This window comes from Lethenteron reissneri, chromosome 23 (assembly GCF_015708825.2).
Source record: "Lethenteron reissneri isolate LAM-NWPU_2019-01 chromosome 23, ASM1570882v1, whole genome shotgun sequence".
NCBI classification, from domain to species: Eukaryota; Metazoa; Chordata; class Hyperoartia; order Petromyzontiformes; family Petromyzontidae; genus Lethenteron; species Lethenteron reissneri.
The window spans coordinates 14,830,584-14,849,556 of NC_083801.1; the positions used below are offsets into that span (position 1 = coordinate 14,830,584).

General features: G+C 48.1%; 1 protein-coding gene across 5 annotated transcripts in view; it reads left to right on the top strand.

Annotated features, from left to right (window-relative positions):
* LOC133346071 (natural resistance-associated macrophage protein 2-like) overlaps window positions 1-18,930 on the top strand; it is a 42,312-nt gene extending 23,382 nt beyond the window's left edge. For all 5 annotated transcript variants that reach the window (XM_061557386.1, XM_061557385.1, XM_061557388.1 and 2 more), the window contains 8 exons: window positions 263-421; window positions 852-938; window positions 2,985-3,104; window positions 3,523-3,672; window positions 4,225-4,298; window positions 4,777-4,930; window positions 5,544-5,597; window positions 12,274-18,930. In XM_061557386.1, coding sequence (XP_061413370.1) covers window positions 263-421; window positions 852-938; window positions 2,985-3,104; window positions 3,523-3,672; window positions 4,225-4,298; window positions 4,777-4,930; window positions 5,544-5,597; window positions 12,274-12,432 — 957 coding nt within the window. In that variant the 3' untranslated portion in view covers window positions 12,433-18,930. The remainder of the gene's footprint in view (window positions 1-262; window positions 422-851; window positions 939-2,984; window positions 3,105-3,522; window positions 3,673-4,224; window positions 4,299-4,776; window positions 4,931-5,543; window positions 5,598-12,273) is intronic.
* The last annotated feature ends 43 nt before the right edge of the window (window positions 18,931-18,973 follow it).

The following is an 18,973-nucleotide window of genomic DNA, read 5'->3' on the forward strand; positions in this document are numbered from 1 at the left end:
GCACGCTTGTGTGCCCCCCCATGCCTTGTGTATCCCTCTGCCTTCAAATATATATCTCTGTGTCATTATGTACCCGTGGGTACCTGTCTGTCCATCTGCCTGCATGTTTCCCCGTTTCAACCAGTGGCTCCGCTTGTGTCTCGGTATATCCCCATGCGTTTCTGTCTCCCTTTGCGTCACCATGTGCCTCTGTGTATTCCCGTATCTCCATTCACATCCTCTTATGTTCCATGTGCCCGTACGCAATCCCCTGGGTGTGCAGTCGCGAGCCATCGATCGCTCCAAGCGTCAGGAGGTGCGTGATGCCAACATGTACTACTTCATCGAGGCCACCGTCGCCCTCTTCGTGTCCTTCCTCATCAACGTGTTCGTGGTGTCCGTGTTTGCCGAGGCCTTCTTCGGGAAAACCAACAACGACGTGGTGAGCACAGCTGGGACGGGTGGTGGTGGTGGTGGTGGTCGTTGGGAGAAAGTTGTGTAGGCTGGTGGTGGTGCTGCTGGCTGGGTGGTGGCGATGTTGCTGGGTGGGTGGTGGTTGGTATGTAGAGGGGGTGGCAGTGGTGAGTTGCATTCCACATGTAGTCAGTGTGAAAAGTCGGCCAAATACCATCGAGAGGGGCTCTCCACTAAAGCCCCCTCTAGTGGAGACCCCTTTTACCAGCAGTGACATGAATGAGCAATTGCAGGGCTGCACCTTTAACTTTAATTTTTACCCTTGTGTCTGAACATTCTGAGGGCTAGAGGTGTAACTTCCATGCTGCCCCCCCCCCCATGCGGTTGGCGGCTCCGCACAAGCCGTCTCGTCCGTCACGAGGGCGCATGTGTAATCGGTCTCTCCTGCCCCCATTCAGCGCACGGTCTGCTTGGATCACCACAGCCCCCACGCGGACATGTTCAGCAACGACTCGAACACGCTGCAAGTGGACATCTACAAGGGGGTGAGGCTCCACCCGCCGTGCTGACGCATCCCGGCCACCTGGATCCATCCCCAGCGTTTCCATTCATTGGCTCATTGCATCTCTGATTAACACCACCTGGGTAGTGAATTAATTTTACCCACCCAGCAGCATAACAAAAGGCGGCTTAATCCTAGCTGGCTTATCTACTTCTGCCATCTTCATGACAAAGGCTCAGTTCCAGCAGCAGTACTGACCATCTCACAACTCCTCCTCTCCCACGGCCCATCTTGGCTCCTCCCCCCTTAACCAGTATATAAGGTCGTGCCTCTTGGGACTTCTCTTCACTTGATACAGATATTTTTCTGTGACCGTTTCACCTGAAGACGGAAGCTTGTGTTGCCTCCGAAACGTCGTGATTTTTATTTTTATTAATTTTTATTTTATTTTTTACCTACGTGACTTTACTGAAAAAACAAAAAGTAAGAGTATAATTCCCCACCCGCCAGCCGTTGCCGTGTGGTGCTTTTGACACAACTAGGGCTGCACGCGCATTTTAGCTTTACGCGCGATAACGTCATCATTCAGCCCTATAGGGTGACGGCACCGTGGCGAAGCCGTAGGCGTTGTTGTTTAAGGGAATCGATGTCTTGTTAGTTTGCTGTCCTTTCCCCGCACCACCGATTAGCACGGTTGGCTACGTACGGTGCGAAACAAGTTCTAGATGCATACGTGTTGTGTAATTCAATTTTGCATGGATGTGACACTTCTGACCACTGGAGGGCACAACGTTCACTTGGATGTTAAACAGAGGAATTGATTCACGTTTGGATCGGTAATTTATTGACGTGCGAGCGAGAGGAGGTAATGTTACACCTGCAATAATTGCACCTCCGATTGGCATTTCTATTTGTGTTTAAAATTTTTAGCCTGTTCACTGTCACGCTACTCGTAAGCAGCTGTTCTGCTCATTTTCATCAACTCTGGAAGTTGCTGTTGAAAGCAGGTTTCCATTTAGAAAGAAAAACATTTTTTTTACCAAATGCACACTTGCAGTTTTGTAAAGTGAGTCAACCGCACACCAGTTTTGGTTGTGGCTACAGAGTAAACGGTGTTAGTTCACCATCTCACCAGCTGATGAGATGAAAACCAGAAGAATATTTCTAAACTTTCATGGTTAATCTTGGTTCTTTCGGTAAAGTCACGTAGAAGGGAAATAATAAAATAATAAAAATAAAACATAATAAAATAATTCTCACGACGTTTCGTGAGAATTATTACTGCAAGCAGCCGTCCTCACCTGAGGACGGCTGCTTGCGTTGTGACCGAAACGTCGTGAGAAATATTTGATAAAATGTTATTCTTATTATTTAATTATTTCCCTTCTACGTGACTTTACCGAAAGAACCAAGAAGATGAATCCTTGCAGTCACGAAAGCTTTAAATCGAAATTTCATGGTTAAATTCCACCCCCTGCCCTTCCCCCCTAACGAAACGTAATTTTTGTTTCCCCCAAATGTTTCTCTTCATTTTTCTTCATTCTCCAAAACTATTCGCAACTCATCTCAGATAGTTACAAGATCAGGAACAGAGTTTCGTAACACTACCTGAAGATTTCCATGGTAAATGTTTTTAGCTCTGGGTGTTTGGAGCTAGGTCAAAGGTCGGCAGCCAAAATAACCAGATGACCCATTTTTGTTCGAATTCGATACAAAAACTCAATATTTAAAGAGCGCGTGAATACGAGATGGTGGTCCTTAAAAATAACGTCACTAAGCAGTCCTGAAACAGCTGCATGCAGCTCTGGAGCCACAATTTGCCAACCCCTGAGCGAGGTCAAAGGTCATAACTCTTACAAAGCTCATAAGCAATACCATAGGTCCCTGGTTCTTTCCGGGCAGAAGGAGCCTGAACTCACCTCTGCGTGACGAAACCTCGTCAAGTCGGTGCTCTGACGGACAGAACAAATGGGAGACGGACAAATTAAGGGCCTCGTTCTGTAGTCCCTGTTACGTTTCGGTGTCTCGCGAGCCTCTGCTCGTGCGCTCACTCCTCTCGTGCCGGTGCCGCCCCTCCCCGGCCAAACAGGGCATCGTGCTGGGCTGTTACTTCGGCCCCGCGGCGCTCTACATCTGGGCTGTGGGAATCCTGGCGGCCGGTCAGAGCTCCACCATGACTGGCACCTACTCCGGGCAGTTCGTCATGGAGGTGCGGCGGGGGGACGTATCGCACCGTTCGCGCTGCATAGCCGTCTCGCCGCACTGTGCCGCTGTTGCGCTGCACCACCACGGGGCGCAGCGTCTGCTCTGGGCAGTTTGTTACGGGGGTTTGGAGGTCACTGCATCCCACCGCAGAGCGCCGCGTCTCGTCGCAATGTGCCCCTCTGCACCCGTGCGTCACATCTCACGTCGGTGGCGAGTGACACTTAAACGGGTTCTTGGCACGTATTAGATTGACTCGGCCCTAAGTGAGTACGTGGTGCAGATGTCGAAGCACGAGTATTGGGGAGATTGGTCGGGCGTGGTGTTCGCCACACCACCCCCTCGTGCGTCGTACTGGGTTTAATAGGTGCTCACGAACAGCGGCAGCCCCAACAGTGACCGTGTGCACATGGTGCCTCCTATAGGGGTTCCTCGACCTCCAGTGGTCGCGGTTCCGGCGCACGCTGGTGACGCGATCCATCGCCATTTTCCCCACGCTGCTCGTCGCCATCTTCCAAGACGTGCAACACCTGACGGGCATGAACGACTTCCTCAACGTGCTGCAGAGCCTGCAGGTGCCACCTCCTCCCTCCTCTTCGAGCCTGCGTCTTCTGCCTCTGTATCTTTCCCTGCCTCTCTTTCCCATTCATCTTTTTCCACCTCTCCACTACTTATCTCCACTGCCTGCCTCTCTCTCCCATCTCGCTCTCCACCTGCTTTACACCCTGCCTCTCTCGCAGGCCTCACTCTCGCTTACCTCCATTCCACTGTGTTTTACTCGCTGTCCACGAAAATCCTTGCAACCGCATCGATGTTCAGCTTCCTCGGCTTGTGTTTACTAAGATTGTATTACGACAAGTGTGGGTTTCTCTCAACACTCCCAACTCTATAAGCAACAAAAACGCTGCTCGGATATGGAATTCAAGAACTATTTAAAGGAGGACCTCCCCGACAAAAAGACGGAAGGAGGGTGAATGCTTAAGCGAGTCTTTCCTGAGTGAACATTTCAAAAGGCTCTTCTCTTCCGCTCACTCTGTCGCCATGAATTCTTGCCGAGGCTGCCAGTGCGTGCTGTCACCGGCTATCGACGTCTTAATGTTGTGAACGCGTCCTCTCTTCCTCCGCAGCTGCCTTTCGCCCTCATCCCCATCCTGACCTTCACCAGCTCCAAGAACCTCATGGAGGAGTTCACCAACAATATGTGAGTGGCCTCCGCATCACCAACCCCAGCGTATCATCGTCTTTGCCTTCCTGCCTTTTTTGGAAATCGCGATAGAGGGAAATAAAAAACATTCTTTGTGAGATTTGGGAATTTTTGCAGTAGATTTATTATGAACAGTACTCTTTCTAGAAGGGTGGGTGGGAAAAATTTGTAGCAGTTTATATATAGATAAGGTACAAATGAAGACTGTTGATGCAACCCTTACAGTCACGAGAGGTGCGTTATAATCAACGCCATGTTAACAATAGAAAATTAACCACCATTGCATCAAATCGTGATAGTTTGTCGAATCGCGATAGGGGACGAATAGTTTAATGCCTCGATGCCACAGTGGCAGCTGTCTTCAAATCGTAAAATCGCCTTCGTGTGTCGCCGACCTTCACGGCTGTATCGGCTGCCTTCCCCACGAATCCGCTGCCACCCATCACCGCGGTGCCGCCCGCGCGTTGTCGCGCAGGTTCTGGAAGGTGGGCGGCGGCATCGTGGTGCTCCTCGTGTGCTCCATCAACCTCTACTTCGTGGTGGTGTACGTCAGCGCCCTGGGCCACGTGGCACTCTACGTCGTCGCCTCCATCATCGCCGCCCTTTACCTCGCCTTCATCGCCTACCTGGTGCGTGCAGGAACGCCCGCACGCTTGAACGCCGGCTATCCTACCTGCTCACCCGCCCGCTATCCGGGAGAAGTGCTCGTAATTCACCATGTGGTGTTGGACGTATTTTGGCAAACAGACTTAATCTTCCGTGCCGGGATGTTGGTGCGTCCAGTTTCGTGTTCCATAAATAAGCATGTTTTCTAAAACTATAGGTGATTTAAGAATGTAAGAGAGTAGGGCAAATACCTTTATAACTCCCCTCTAGTGGAAGCCCTAACACAGCTGTGGCATGGGCCAGCAATTGCAAGGGTTATACCTGTACCTGTGGGTAATGCCTCTCAGACAGATGTCTTGTATGTTATTAGAAATGTATTTAAATGTTGACTTCGACTAAACAATTTGTGGAACTGCCCTGAAGTAAACTCAGCATTTCCCACTCTTCCTGCATCGTCCGGGAAATGAGTGACAGTTTACTGTCTCCGCTGATACGTGTGCACGTGTATGTGCGTTTGCGCGCGTGTGTGTGTATGCGTGCGCGTTGTGTTTATCTTGTTTCCCATTCCCGTCTCTGTTCCACGGCCCACATCCCCCCACCTGCCCTCTCCATCTGCCCGTCCGTGCATGTGTGCAGGTGTGGCAGTGCCTGCTGGTGCTCGGCGTGCAGCCATGCGGTGGCTGTGCCGCGGTAAGCCGACACGGGGATTTCTCGCGCCAGGGCGTGCTCGTGGCGGACGATCGTTCGGGAGACGGGCCTCTCGCTCCCGAATGCAAATTGTGACGGCCTCGTGTCGTCACCCCCCCCCACCCCCTCATCTGCCCACTCCCCAGCAACCCGTTTCTTCTTTTCTCCTGCCACCCACCTCCCGCCTCCCACAACCCCTCTCTTGCCCGCCGACCCACCACACGGCATGCGCGCACCGCTCTCACCAGCGGAGAGTTCGTATGGACTCTGCCAGGATGGACCGTTATTAAAAAAACCGGCAATCGGTGTGGTACTGTTGCAACGGTGCGGGTTTTGCTGAGGAAGAAATGTAGCGTTTTTAAACTCTGCCCCGATGCTTGGCGTGATTGTACAAGTCCCTTCACGTCCACAATACGGATGTAACTGCTTAGTGAGTGTTTCCAGGTTGATTGAAGGAAGGTTCATTCCAAGAAAAACCCGATCGGCTCTCATCGTGTAGCTAAATACACAGGCCATCTGTCTCTGGCTGTGCAACATAGGATTTAATCTTTGTTTGAGGAAAAGAAACACTTAAAATTTTGGGTCAAGTACTTCATTTTCCCACTTCAAAGACATTATTGCAATGTTACTCCCAATGTTTGAGTTCAACTTCAAAGTCTGTTTTTCTCCTTGTTACTCAAGCTTTGCACATGTATGGGACAGCCCAGGTCACATGGCCTAGGTGTGTAGCTATAAGATAAGAACTGTTTTATTGGGTGGCATCCGTATATAAAATGTATACATTTTAAAAAAGGATGCTTTAAACTTAGCCCATCATCTTATCCTATCAACTCCGCTCAGGGTCCATAAAATCAGTACCCACTATGTGGTAATATAATAGTAGTCAGATGGATAAACGGGCCACCATCATACAAATGTGGAATTTCAACCACATGCATAGGGGGCCGCCAGTGTAGATGAGCACGACCCACCACGTTGCTCATTTGAGCAGTGGGACAAACTGGCGTGTTCATTCACAACATTGCAGGGCTGTCTTTCCACCGGCTAGCCACTCGCAATAACCTGGCCAGAATAATGTTGAAGCGTTTGGTGGTCTGGTGATGTTACCTGACATGCAACACATGGGAGGACTGATCCTATGGTCATACTCGCTCCTTTTTCCATCTAGAAATCACCCTTTATGCAAGCTGCAACTCCTGTTTCTAGCCTTCACTCAAGTCTTCTGTCTGATGAGCATCTCCATTTTCAGAATTGGTTCGGCAACTCGCTCGTTGGCTATTCCATCGCCCGACGTAACGTTTAACGCGGTCTCTCTCAGGCCACTCAGCCGCACGCACCCATGGAGGTGTCGGTGCAGTGAGGTCACCGCCCGTGCATTCCTTCCGCTGCCAATTTGGCAAAAACAAACAATAGTTAAACAGTATGGACAGATCCTTAGCGAGGTACGGTGGCGTGTTAACTCAATTGCTTGCAGCCTTTCACGGTGGCACGAACACTGCAATTTTTTTAGTTTATTCTTAAATTGTAACGATTGTTAAAGGGTGGCTATGCTGATGATTTTTTTTTCTTTATGTATTCGTTTCGGTGGTTCCATTCCCACTGCGCATTCTACATGAGTGTTGTTGTTGCAGCTGCTGCTGCTGTCGCCCTGGTACTTGGTTGAGTGCGTGAGCGACGGTGACAGTGGCTGCTGGTGCTGCGTGTTGCCGGACCGCGTGCCTAGCGGCAACCAGTGCGTTGCCTACTGTGCTCCGTGCAATCAGTGTTTTTTGTGCCGTGTTCAGTGCAATCAGTGTATTGACAATACAGTGCACGGCACTGCCTGTGTTGTTGTAGAGTGTTATTATTATTGTGCGCGTGGGGGCCTTTTGTGGAGGCTCGTTGCCGTTGCGAAGCTTTGTTTCACTATCCGTAGCATTTCTGAATTTTTGTTGTCATTATTACTGTCACCGGCCTTTTTGCAAATCAACGACCCCTTGCTTTTAACAATGCAGTATCAGGGATCCTGCCTCAAAAAGAGGCACATTAACGGTTTATCCTGAAGTTTCTCTGCCTTGGTCTGCAGTGTTTACACTGATGTCTCACTTTACAAGGATCTTGTCTCTATAGATGCTTCATAGCAAGGAGTTGCGCTGTCTTTTGTTCTTGCACTACGCCTGATTTTTAGAACCAAATACTGTTTCGCACATGCAGTCACTCTCTACTAGCAATGGGGAGTTGAGTGCTACACTAACAATTGTTTCAGGGAGAGCATTTTTTTTATCTGAAATAAAAATGGGATCCCCAAAAAAAAACAGTTTGTCTTTAAGATTTTTTATGGTTTTGTTTCTCAATGATAGATGGTAAAACGCAACAACTGAATGGAATTACGTCTTTGGTGTGGTGATTTTGAGGCAAGCGTTGGTGGATCACACGGATGTGTGAATTTCCCATACCTGCATGATGGCAGTCCAGCACATTGGTTTCTAACCGACTGTTAAGAAACTTTGTGCATTTTACCCTCATGCGTGTGTTTTCCATGGGCACTCAGTGTTGGACACTCCTTAAAAGAGGTCTGGTGACTCGGTTGAAAGTTTTCTGGATTAATTTATTATTGCATCGTCAATACTGGATTGTATGTTTAAAGATTCTCTGTCAATACACTTCCTGATGAAGGCCTCACCAAGTCGTGACATTAGTGGGCATCATTTGACCATATTTTATGCTGGTCAATGTGGATTTGTGGCATTAACGCTTTGACCCACGTTGCTGTATTGATCTTGAATGCCAGTTTGCAAAGGGGAATGGATGTAGAAACGTAGAACCCGTTCGGAAATCACTTGATGATACTGCCTTGGATGGGAATAAAACTTGGCTCGATGTAGTCGCAGGGCAGTGCTGTACCACCTGATTGTATGTGTGTATTAGTATCAGAATATATTTATTTTTCAGATGTCACTACTGGATATTGAGTTGACATCTGAGTGCATGCACCTCCACTCGTGATTTGCACTGGTGGATCTTGCACTCGTTCTTGGCTACAGGGTTGTTGTGAATGTGCACAGATTGAGCTTGCTGTGGGGAATGCGTTTGAGTCATCGGCCACAACCAAATGATGCTTGCAAATACGTTCTACCTCTCGGCATAGGCAGCATAAACTTTGCCTGCTTGGGATATTTTCTCCCAGCATGCAGCTGCTTACCTGCCATGGCAAACGTACTGGCTGTTGGTGAGGCTCTTGCCGGGTCGTGGTGAATGTTTATGCCTTCCTTGTGCCACAGTAACACCACCAAACCAGCCTGTTGTTCCCCAAACCTACAAGCTTCCAAGCTTTGAAAGTAAAAAAAGTTTCATATGAAAAAAAAACCTGTCAACGATTTTAGTACCAAATTATTGCAGTATGTCGCACTCTGGGATCATAATAATAATAACAAATGAACCTTGTGGCGGGACCCCGGGGTCCTGAATAAATGGAAGTCAAAATCGTAATTAATTAGTTTATTTTTGGCAACTCCGTCCCACCGCGCACATAAACGCCGCGACCCACCAGAAATCAATCCTCTCGTTCTTCACCAAGCACCCGTTGTTGCCAAAATTGCCGTAGTCATAAACAAAACTTTGATTAGCGCATCGTGTAGAGCTCGTCGAGAGGAATAGATTGCCGTATCGTTCGCCTTCAACAGACATAAAATGACGTCGCAACGCAGTTTATGCGAGAGCCGGGGGCTTATAGGACCCTGGGGTCCTGCCATAAGGTTCAAATCAGAAACTACAGTTTGGGGTGACAGTGCATTTCCGAGAAGGGCTTTGTTACCTCCAGCACTTGAGACCGCGTCCTGTGGAATTCGAGTGAAGGTGTCCATGGTGAAGCGATGTTGGCATCACTTGACCCGCTCTGGATTGGTGCACTTGCTCAACGGCATGTGGCCAATCCGGCTGTAAGATCTCTGAGCTAACAGGTTTAACCTCATTGTTTCCACTAACCTCTTCCAGTCCTCTGTCTTTATAATTGCCCTGGCAGGTGTGGAGAGGACTTCCCGCGGTAAGGCCTCACTCTGTGCCCCTTTTGTCGTGGCATCATCTCTGTGCGCTGCCACGTTCACCGCTTGTGCAGCGTCGCTACGGTTCACGCATTTTTCTCTTTTTTTTCACTGGCTGAGTAGCGGTATGATTCCTCCGATCATTAATTTAGTCCTCTGCTTCTAATACATCAGCAGCAGTGGTTGCTGACTTCGTTCTGAAGGACCCCTCCACGGCCTTCTGTTGTTCATATATACTCTTATTGCATATTTGGGGGTCATTCGCGGCACGAGAACAGCCGCATCCATTGAGAGGTATCATGGATGTGATGTGCCGGATGCGGAAACATTCCGAATCGCCAACTCGGACATCCTCGGCTGAAACCGGGTGTATACCATATCAACGAGCAGACGAGCAGTGTTTGCATCGGGTGCTTAATTGTCACATCAACCAATTTTTACTGTAAATGGCGGAGGCCGGCCAACAATGAGGAAATCTGGGCGATGGAGGGTCCCAAGAACTGGAGATCACCACCAGAGAGCACGGTCACGTGTCTACGTGCATGCGAGAGAGATCGTTTGATCACCAGCACTTGCTTTGTCACCCCAGCAATCCGCTCGTACAGCACCTGCATTTTTGCAAATTGATGCACCTGAAATCAAAACGTGCGGCCACGGCGTGCTTTTGTGTTTTCTGTGAGTAGGCTGTTGAAGCGAGATTATTATCGCTCGGCATCTTGGCCCTTTCTTTGCGTTGTTGATGTAAGCATTCTTGAGGCTTGACAGGTCAGATGTTCAGTGATCTCACCACTGAGCCAGATCACGTGGGTCCACGCTCAAAATCTAAATCCCACCCCCCCCCCTGCAGTGCCATACATGACAGCGTGCCGCCTGCTATTATCGACAAAATTAAAGGATTGCATTGGCAGTCCCGTGCAATCATGAATTTAAAAAACGCCACGACATTTATCATTGATCCTTGCTTATGAGTTAAATTCCCATCCATGGCTAACATAAGTCGTGAGTGATGCCCGAATTCTTCCTTGCCCACCCCACCCCCGTCCACCCCACTCCCCCGTTATAAGGCACTTACATTGTTCAACGAGGAATGCAACGAGTTCTTTGGACCGTTTCAAGTGAACCCTTGAGATGGCTGCTTGAGACGCTCTAGTCGTTGATGGGTCATTATTTATCCAATTTGTGCCCCGTGGAGGCCACTTAAGATGGTTTCAAAAATCCAGATCATTGTGTGCCTTGGGGTAATGGTACATATCTCAAGTACTGTTAGGTTTTTTCGGTAAAGTCACGTAGGTAAAAAATATAATTAAAATTAATAAAAGTAAAATAAAAAATCACGACGTTTCGGAGGCAACACAAGCTTCTGTCTTCAGGTGGAACCGTCACAGCACGCTTGCTGTATGAAGTAAAGAGAAACTCCAAGAGACCTGACCTTGTATATATACTGCTTGAGGGGGGAGGAGCCAAGATATTTTACTTTTATTCATTTTAATTTTCGTTTTTACCTGCGTGACTTTACCGAAAAAACCTAAGAGTATGAATCCTTGCAGTCACGAAAGCTTCAAATCTAGAATACATATCTCAAGTGTCACTCTTACCGTCAAGCATGCATTACGAACATTTTAAACCGTCGCTTCTGATAAGCAAACAATGATTGGTCGACACTTGATATTTAGGGAGTGACTTGATAAATTTCATGAATCTCACCATCGGCACATTGAGCTCGAGTCACATCTTAAACTAATGGCCAAAGTGCATCGACATTTCCTTGGCAATTCTTCCTACTATTCGTGATGATGGAGACATCGTTTGCAGTTCTACAATGAATTGGATGAATTTGAACGTTCACCAACAACGCTTGAATCTAATCCTTAGATCACTTAATGCTATGTCAGGGGACGTCCAAATGTTTTGAGAAAATGTTGATTTAACCTTAGCAGAGATACATGGCTTGTATATTCATTTTTCAATGCAATCTCAATGAATGTTTCGATTCAGAGTCACGATTTTGAATCGACGATCTTAAAAAAATATATGTTATGGTGTGTTGATTGTGGCCGAATGTCGTGACTGGAGGGTCAGGTGAACCCATTGCTTGCAACGTGGACCGGTCCATAAAACATCGATTTGCACGTGTCGCAAATTTAGGTATCGGTATTGATCGCCGGATCGTTGCACCCCAAAATAAACTCAAAGGCTGTTGGAATCGCATTATCAAAACATTTATTGGACCTTTGCAGCATGATTCGCCGCTACGTTTTACTTGAGCAAGTTATGTACTTAATGTTTTGTGTGTGCTACTGTGTGTATGTTTTCGTAAATATAGTAAGATATTTACAAAGATTAATGATATAGAAATGTGGAATTTCATCCACTGGCTCAGGGCAATACATTGGAGATAGCCATCTCCCAACATTTTCTTCAGTGTCAGAGACCCCTGGCCCTCAACAGGCCAAATAAAATAAAATGTTACTGATATATATATAGAAACACTTCTACCCATGCCAAACAAACACCATAATGTGGTGCGGAAGTGGGGCGGGTAGTCGCTCACTAAGACTAATTACCCATGCGCTTGAGAGTCTAATACAAGCGAATTTTAACAAGACGAGCAAATATTGCAGTGCGGCTGTGCTGACGATCTCCATGTGCGTTGTCCACAGCTGCGGCGCCACAGCGCCATGGAGGCTCTGCTGATGGACGATCGCAGCGCGGACGAGTGGCCTACCCAGGACGAGCGGCGACCGGACGACAGCCGGCTCCTACGGGATGATAGCCTGGAGGAGGACCGGCGCTCTCTTGTTGACCACCCGGAGCATTAGTCGGAACGCCAACACCTCGGGAGGGCGATTCCAACGGCGCTGCAGGACGGCGACCGAGAAGAATGCCGTTGGGACTGGCACCGCCACCACCGCCGCTAACATCCTCCTGCTGCTTTGCCGGCCGTGGCGGCGACGGCTCGTGCACATGTCACCGCCATGGCCGTGGCGTGGTCTGAGTGCTCGCTTGTTGCTGGTGGAGGCCGTTATTACCTGGTGCTAAGCAAAGGGGTGGGGAACCTTTTCCTTCCTGAGAGCCGAAGAGTACATTGAAATACCTTTTGGAGGGCCACGCAATTAGTTATCGGACTATTGCATTGACTGTGTGACTTGCACTACTTGAAAGACAGCAGGTGACTCGATCGCGCAAAAATTAGTGACGCGCTGTTTGGCAGGTTGAAAATGTAACCCTCGATCGAGTGCTCAACTAGTGTGGCCAAGAATTATCGCAGTGATGGATATAAATATCGTTTTCGGGCCGTTTTTAAGCGGCAGGTTTCATGTGGCCGCCAGCCGTATGCATTGAAGTCGCGGGCTGAATTTGGCCAATGGGGCCGTGTGTGTTCCACCCCGGCCCTAATCGACGACCGGGATTGGTGCGGGAGACGCAGTCGCCGTCGTGGGACGCATCGAGGTGGCCGAGCTGTCGACCGTCTAGAACTGTCGAGCGCCCACCTCGCTTCACGTGGCACGCGCTCGCGTGTGGGCGCGTGTTTTTTTTAAATCGTAACTAAAACTTTTTTAAGGTTCTTGAAGCACAATCGAGGGTGTTTGCTGGTGTGTGCACTCGACCTGGAGGGTGAGCTGCAGTCCCGGCTCCACGATGCTTGGCAGCCAGGAACGGTAATCGGGGCTTAATTTCGACCGAGTTTTACCAGGTCAGCGACCCAGAAAATATTCCGTGAGAAGTTAAGCCCCGAACGTGAGCATTCCACATGTGCTTCTGCGTCTGTGTTATGTGGCACAGGGTTGACCGCCGCTTCCTTTTTCTCCGATGTCCATTAGTTGCTATTTGTCTTTGCCTGTCCGTTGGGGTCCCTCTGTCAAGAGTTTTCTCAGTGAGTTCCCTCCTTTAAGAAGGACTCATTTTTATAAACGCCGGGAAGGATGATGAGCCCCAGTTGACTCCTGACCCAGCTTTTAACTTGCGACTTTTCTGTTTGTGAGTCGAGCGCTCTGATCACTGTGCTGCCCAGACTGAGCGTACCGACGTCAACAATGCATATCGCCATAATCCTCTTTGGAAATCACCTATCCACTGCTGGGTGATGTCTTCCACAAACCGTCGCTGTCCCGCATGGTCACGCTATCCATCGATCCATCGAGCTCCTTCGCACAAGCCTCCGATGCAGACGTCCTGTGAGGCGTCCCCCTCCTTTGCTACCACGCATTTATTGTATACGACAAACATTAAGTAATAGCTACGTAAACTTCGGAGGGTTAATAAGGTTGGTGGGTTGTGCGCCGTGCCTTCTTTCACAGGTGCTCGCTCTCAGCACTTGCCCCAACAGTCTGCTAAGGCTGTACCGGGGATCTTTGTCTTTTCGAGGAGGGGGGGGGGGGTGGTGCAGTACCATTGTTGTTTAGGTGCGAGTGCGGCAGAGCCGCTTGTGCCATGTGGCTGCACCGAGACGCGAAGTGCCGTGATCCGCGGATCGGAGAGCGTGTTTTGGTCGCACCTGAAACCGTGGGCAGGACCTGGTGGGCAACATGGGTGTGTGTGTGTGTATGTATGCCCACGTGATAGGAAGATGTAGAGGGGAGCGGTAGTGTAGAGGTTATCGTGCTGCGCTCCGAACCCGGCGACCCGAGTTTGATTCCCGCTCATGGCCACCACGAGTGACGATTATCTGAACTGGTCCTGGGACTCCCCTAGGTTGAGTCATCAACAAATGAGTACCTGGTGCAGTGTGTAAATATCGCCACTAGGGAGACAAAGGCGGCCGGGCGTGGTGCTGGCCACCCACCCCCTCGTGTGGCGTGCCGGCCTTCATAGGTGCTTGATAACAAGCACTTATGAAGTATGTTAAGGCTATACGGGGATCTTTGTCTTTGATAGGCAGATTATTATTATGATCAACACGAGTGCCAGCACTAATTGATAAGAGTTCTCCTACATAAGTAAACATCCTTTCGTGTGAGTATTGGACATGTGTACGTGCTGCTTGGTGTGTGTTACCAGTTTACCAGCGTCGCTGTGTTTGGAAGCTGTGCATTGTCCATGAGGTTTTGGAAGTTTAGGCAGAGATGTGCATTGATCCAGAGATGTGTTTTAGCAGGCGTCTCTTTGAGCCAGCTGTGCATTGTCTGCAGGAAAAGAGCATAATTTTATTTTAATTTTAATGTGATGTGATGTGAGTTTTGTGCCAAGTGGTTTCCAGCAAAATCCTCCTTTGGCAAAGGGGGGTGTGATTTTCATCAAACTTTGCACCAAGATGACCACATCTGGGCGAAGATTTCCAGCCCCAGTTGCTGTCGGCTTCCTTCAGAACGGACGTTCAGACTTGCGTCGTCGTGGTTGGGTTACGTGGAATCTCTTTTTATAACGCGGTTCCACGATGCGTAACACCGATGACGGCAGAAACAGCTGGGGCGCATTGATTCCTTGCCAAATTGTCAATGGGATACATTTTCGGACCTGGAATTCGGTGGCGTGTGAACATCATTGTAAGTGCGACGGGAGGGGGGGGGGGGTCTAAAATATGTATATGAATATTTAATGAATACATTTTTTTAATGCTATGAATATAAAAAAATGAATATCCAAAAATATGAGGGTGCAAGGTTCCCACTGGCAGAGCACGTGGTAGACCGGCAATCCCAAGGGTCCCAGGGTTCACCAATTGTGTCGGCGGACTGCGTGCCTCGGCTCGTGGTTGTTGACCTTGTGCTCTTTCGCCTTGTCCGGCTTCCAGAGGTTTTACTGTGTGGGCTGTGTTTGCAAGCTGGGAAATAAGTATGGTTTAAGGGGGGCTGACTAAGCCCTGTTGGCCCTCGCTACCCACCGTTGGTGGTGTTCACCAGATTTTATGGCAGAAAGATTGACTTATCGTATGAGGTCGCACTTTACACTTTGGTAGCTGAGCATCTCTGAAGTTTGTCGAGTTAACGGTTTTGAATTGATATACGAACATTTCCCCCCCCCCCCGTTAATATATTGAGTAACAAATAAACATCAAGTATTACTGTTTTTTATGTTCACAGATACATTATCTACACAATTACTCTTTGGTTCTTTCGGTAAAGACGTCGAAAGAAAATAAAATAAATCGTAGAATACGACGTTTCGATTGTAACACAAGCAGCCGTCATCAGGTGTGAATGCAAGCTCGGAGAGAGACAAACACAGACACGGAGAGAGACAAACACAGACACGGAGAGAGACACAGAAACACATAGAGGAGAGACACAGAGAGAGACACTGTTTGTCTCTCCGTCTCTCCGTGTGTCTGTCTCCGTGTCTGTGCTTGTCTCTCTGTCTCTCTCCGAGCTTGCATTCACACCTGATGACGGTTGCTTGTGTTGCAATTGAAACGTCGTATTCTATTATTTATTTTATTTCTACGTGACTTTACCGAAAGAACCAAAGAGTAATTCCTGCAGTCACGAAAGCTTCGAATCAAATGTCTACACAATGTAAAATTTGATTACGTTTGCAGCATGATGTCTCTCCAGGTTTCTGACGTCACACTGGTGTAACGTGCTCAGAATCGCCTTAAAAGGGGACCACGTGCCGCATGCACCTTGTAGCTGCGACTGCTGCCCTGTCGGCGTTTGCTTTGAGACGGGGTCAGGGGGTCTCTTGCACAGCGACGATGAGATGTATTGCTTGTTTACCCAGGAAAGCCTCACTGAGTCAGTCTCAAGACACGTTTTCAGGAGGGTCGTACTAAAGTTTATCACAGTAGGGGGCGATGATGCTACGTATATATGTTGAACTTCTTTCGCACCGTACCTACCCGGGAGGTGTACTCCCAGTATGAATTTGCGTAATTTTTCGGCAGAGGGATGTTTGGCCAATGCCAGTTACAACGCATGTTTTTTTAAGTCTTAGGTTTATAATATATGGAGGCCCAACAAACAACACAACCTATATTTTCTCTACTCTTTGGTTCTTTCGGTAAAGTCACGTAGGTAGAAAAATAATAGATCACGACGGCTACTTCAGCAGTTTTTTCTTGCTGTGGTTGTCCCACCTGATGACGCTTGCTTGTGTTGCGATCGAAACGTCGTGATCTATTATTTTTCTACCTACGTGACTTTACCGAAAGAACCCAATAGTATGGATTCCTGCCGTCACGAAAGCTTCAAATCTATATTTTCTCAGTTATTTTAAACTGATACAAAATGTTCCATAATCATGGGAACGTCATAAAACAGTTGGTTGTTTTCATCATGGTCACCAACCTCTGTGCACTTCGGCGAACTTGGAACCAGGACCAGAATTGACGGCATTCAAATGAGTATTCGGTTATATGTAATCAACAGCAAACAGCATCCGGTATAGCAGTGCCATTTTTCGAAATGTAGGCCATCCTTCAAAGAGCTGGACAGATGAGAATGTGGTGCCAGATCTGGGCTATCTGGTGGATGGAGCAGTGCACCGCACACCGAACTCTCGAATGGCCTCGGAAGTTCTCGGGATCGTCTGTGGTCTGTAGTCTGCTGGAGGAGGATCTGACAATTTGTCGTGACATTCATGATTATCAGTGGTGAATCGTTTCAATTTTATATCGATTTAATTACAAGTTCTGAGAAAGCAACAGGAGGCCTGTGGATTTTTCTCCGGGTCCTCCGTTTTTCCCTCCACGTTTAGAAACATGCGTTTCGAGTATATGGCTGCTATAAAGTTCCACATAAGTCACTTTCTTGACCCATCATTTGTGGCCAGGTCGCTTCCAAAAAAAAGCTATATAGCTCCGTGGGCCTTTCCTGGTAAAATAAAAATGTTTTTACCCCCACCCCTCGTCCGGATAAGGCTTGTACAACAAATGTCCCTTGCCGAATATCCGATTGGTATCCTGTTAATGTATTAATTTATAATTCTATTTATACCAGTAGAAATCAAAATGTATTTAATAATGAAATAATAAATGCGTGCTCTATTCGCATTATTTGACGCTTAGTGGAGAAATGATCTGCATAAAATCACTTTCAACACAAGGTCGGTGTTTTTGACTTTGCGTACATGTCAAATACGTCACGGTTTTTGTGAAATACACGCACAAGTGCCTGTAAACGTGGGTACGTTTAGTCGAATGATTGCATGTTTTTTCATAAATTGCCAAACTGGTGGTGCGTGAAGCCACCGGGTCAAATGGATGCCAAAGACATCTCGATCGACGACTTGACGTTTCTTTTAGTTTGGCCGGCAGTGCCAATTCTATGATGCTCATTATCACATAATTAAGAGAAATGCCCCCTGTACTTTTCTGCCCCTCCCCCCCCCCCCCCCCAAATGAGGCAGCTCCTTGGGGTCAAGTTAGAGGTCATCGTGGATGTCATTCATGCTACAAGACCTCGCCATCTATTTCCTTTTGAAGATCCCACAGCAGTTTTGGTTGAGACGTGACGTGACTTACAACGGCTGCTCACACTCATCCCACTGTTGGCGTTTTACACTAAGTGTGGATTTGGGTGCCCCCCTCCCCCCCACAAGGTCGTCTCACCCCCCACTTATTATTCAATCCTGGAATCGCCACTGTTTGCTGGTGCACGGTGCTGGTGACAATTGAGATGCGTGCGTCTTTCTAGGTCAGAGTTGAACGCGTTTAACGTCGCTGCGTGCACACAAATAAGAGGGTGGTCTTCATGCTGAAAGTCCTGTCCCAAGAAAAATGTTACGTTTAAATGTGTGGCGGTCAGCACATACCACAGCCTGGCAGTGAAGGTCCCGTTCCACCTACACGTGCATTATGGCCAAAGTGTTGTCTCCTTTAATAAATGGATGTTCCAAGACTGTTGGGAGTAAGCCTGTTATTTAAAAATGCATACTCTTAACTCCGTGAAGATAAGGAGGTTGACCTTTCAGACCCGCGAAGAGCCCAGGGGGGAGTGGTGGTGAAGTGGTTGGACAGCACAAACCCAGCAACCTCAGTTCGGCTCCCAGTCACAGCTAATATCCGCGGGAAGTGATCTGTACTGGCCCAGGCTTCCCCATCTTCGCAAATCTGCACTAAAGTATGGTTCATGACTGCCCCGGCATGGAGATGCCTTCAGCCAACAGTGGATTGGCATCGGGCCGTATATTAAATTAAGAACCCCCAGACACCCGAATTAAATTTGTCGAGGGAGACGAGCTCATTGTGCCACTGGGATCCGAGTTCTCGGGGCACAAGGCAGAGAGACTTGCGCGTGGATTGTATAGTGGAGGTTTTATTTGCTTCGCCAATGTCCAACATTCAATACAGGACAAACAAAGTGTAAAGTGATTTTTCATGTGTATATATTATTAAAATAACACCTTTCATTTTTCCGAATAAATACCGTTTGGTAACCAGATTGTGCAGTGTAATAGATGTGATGTTTGTATTTGAAGGTAAAT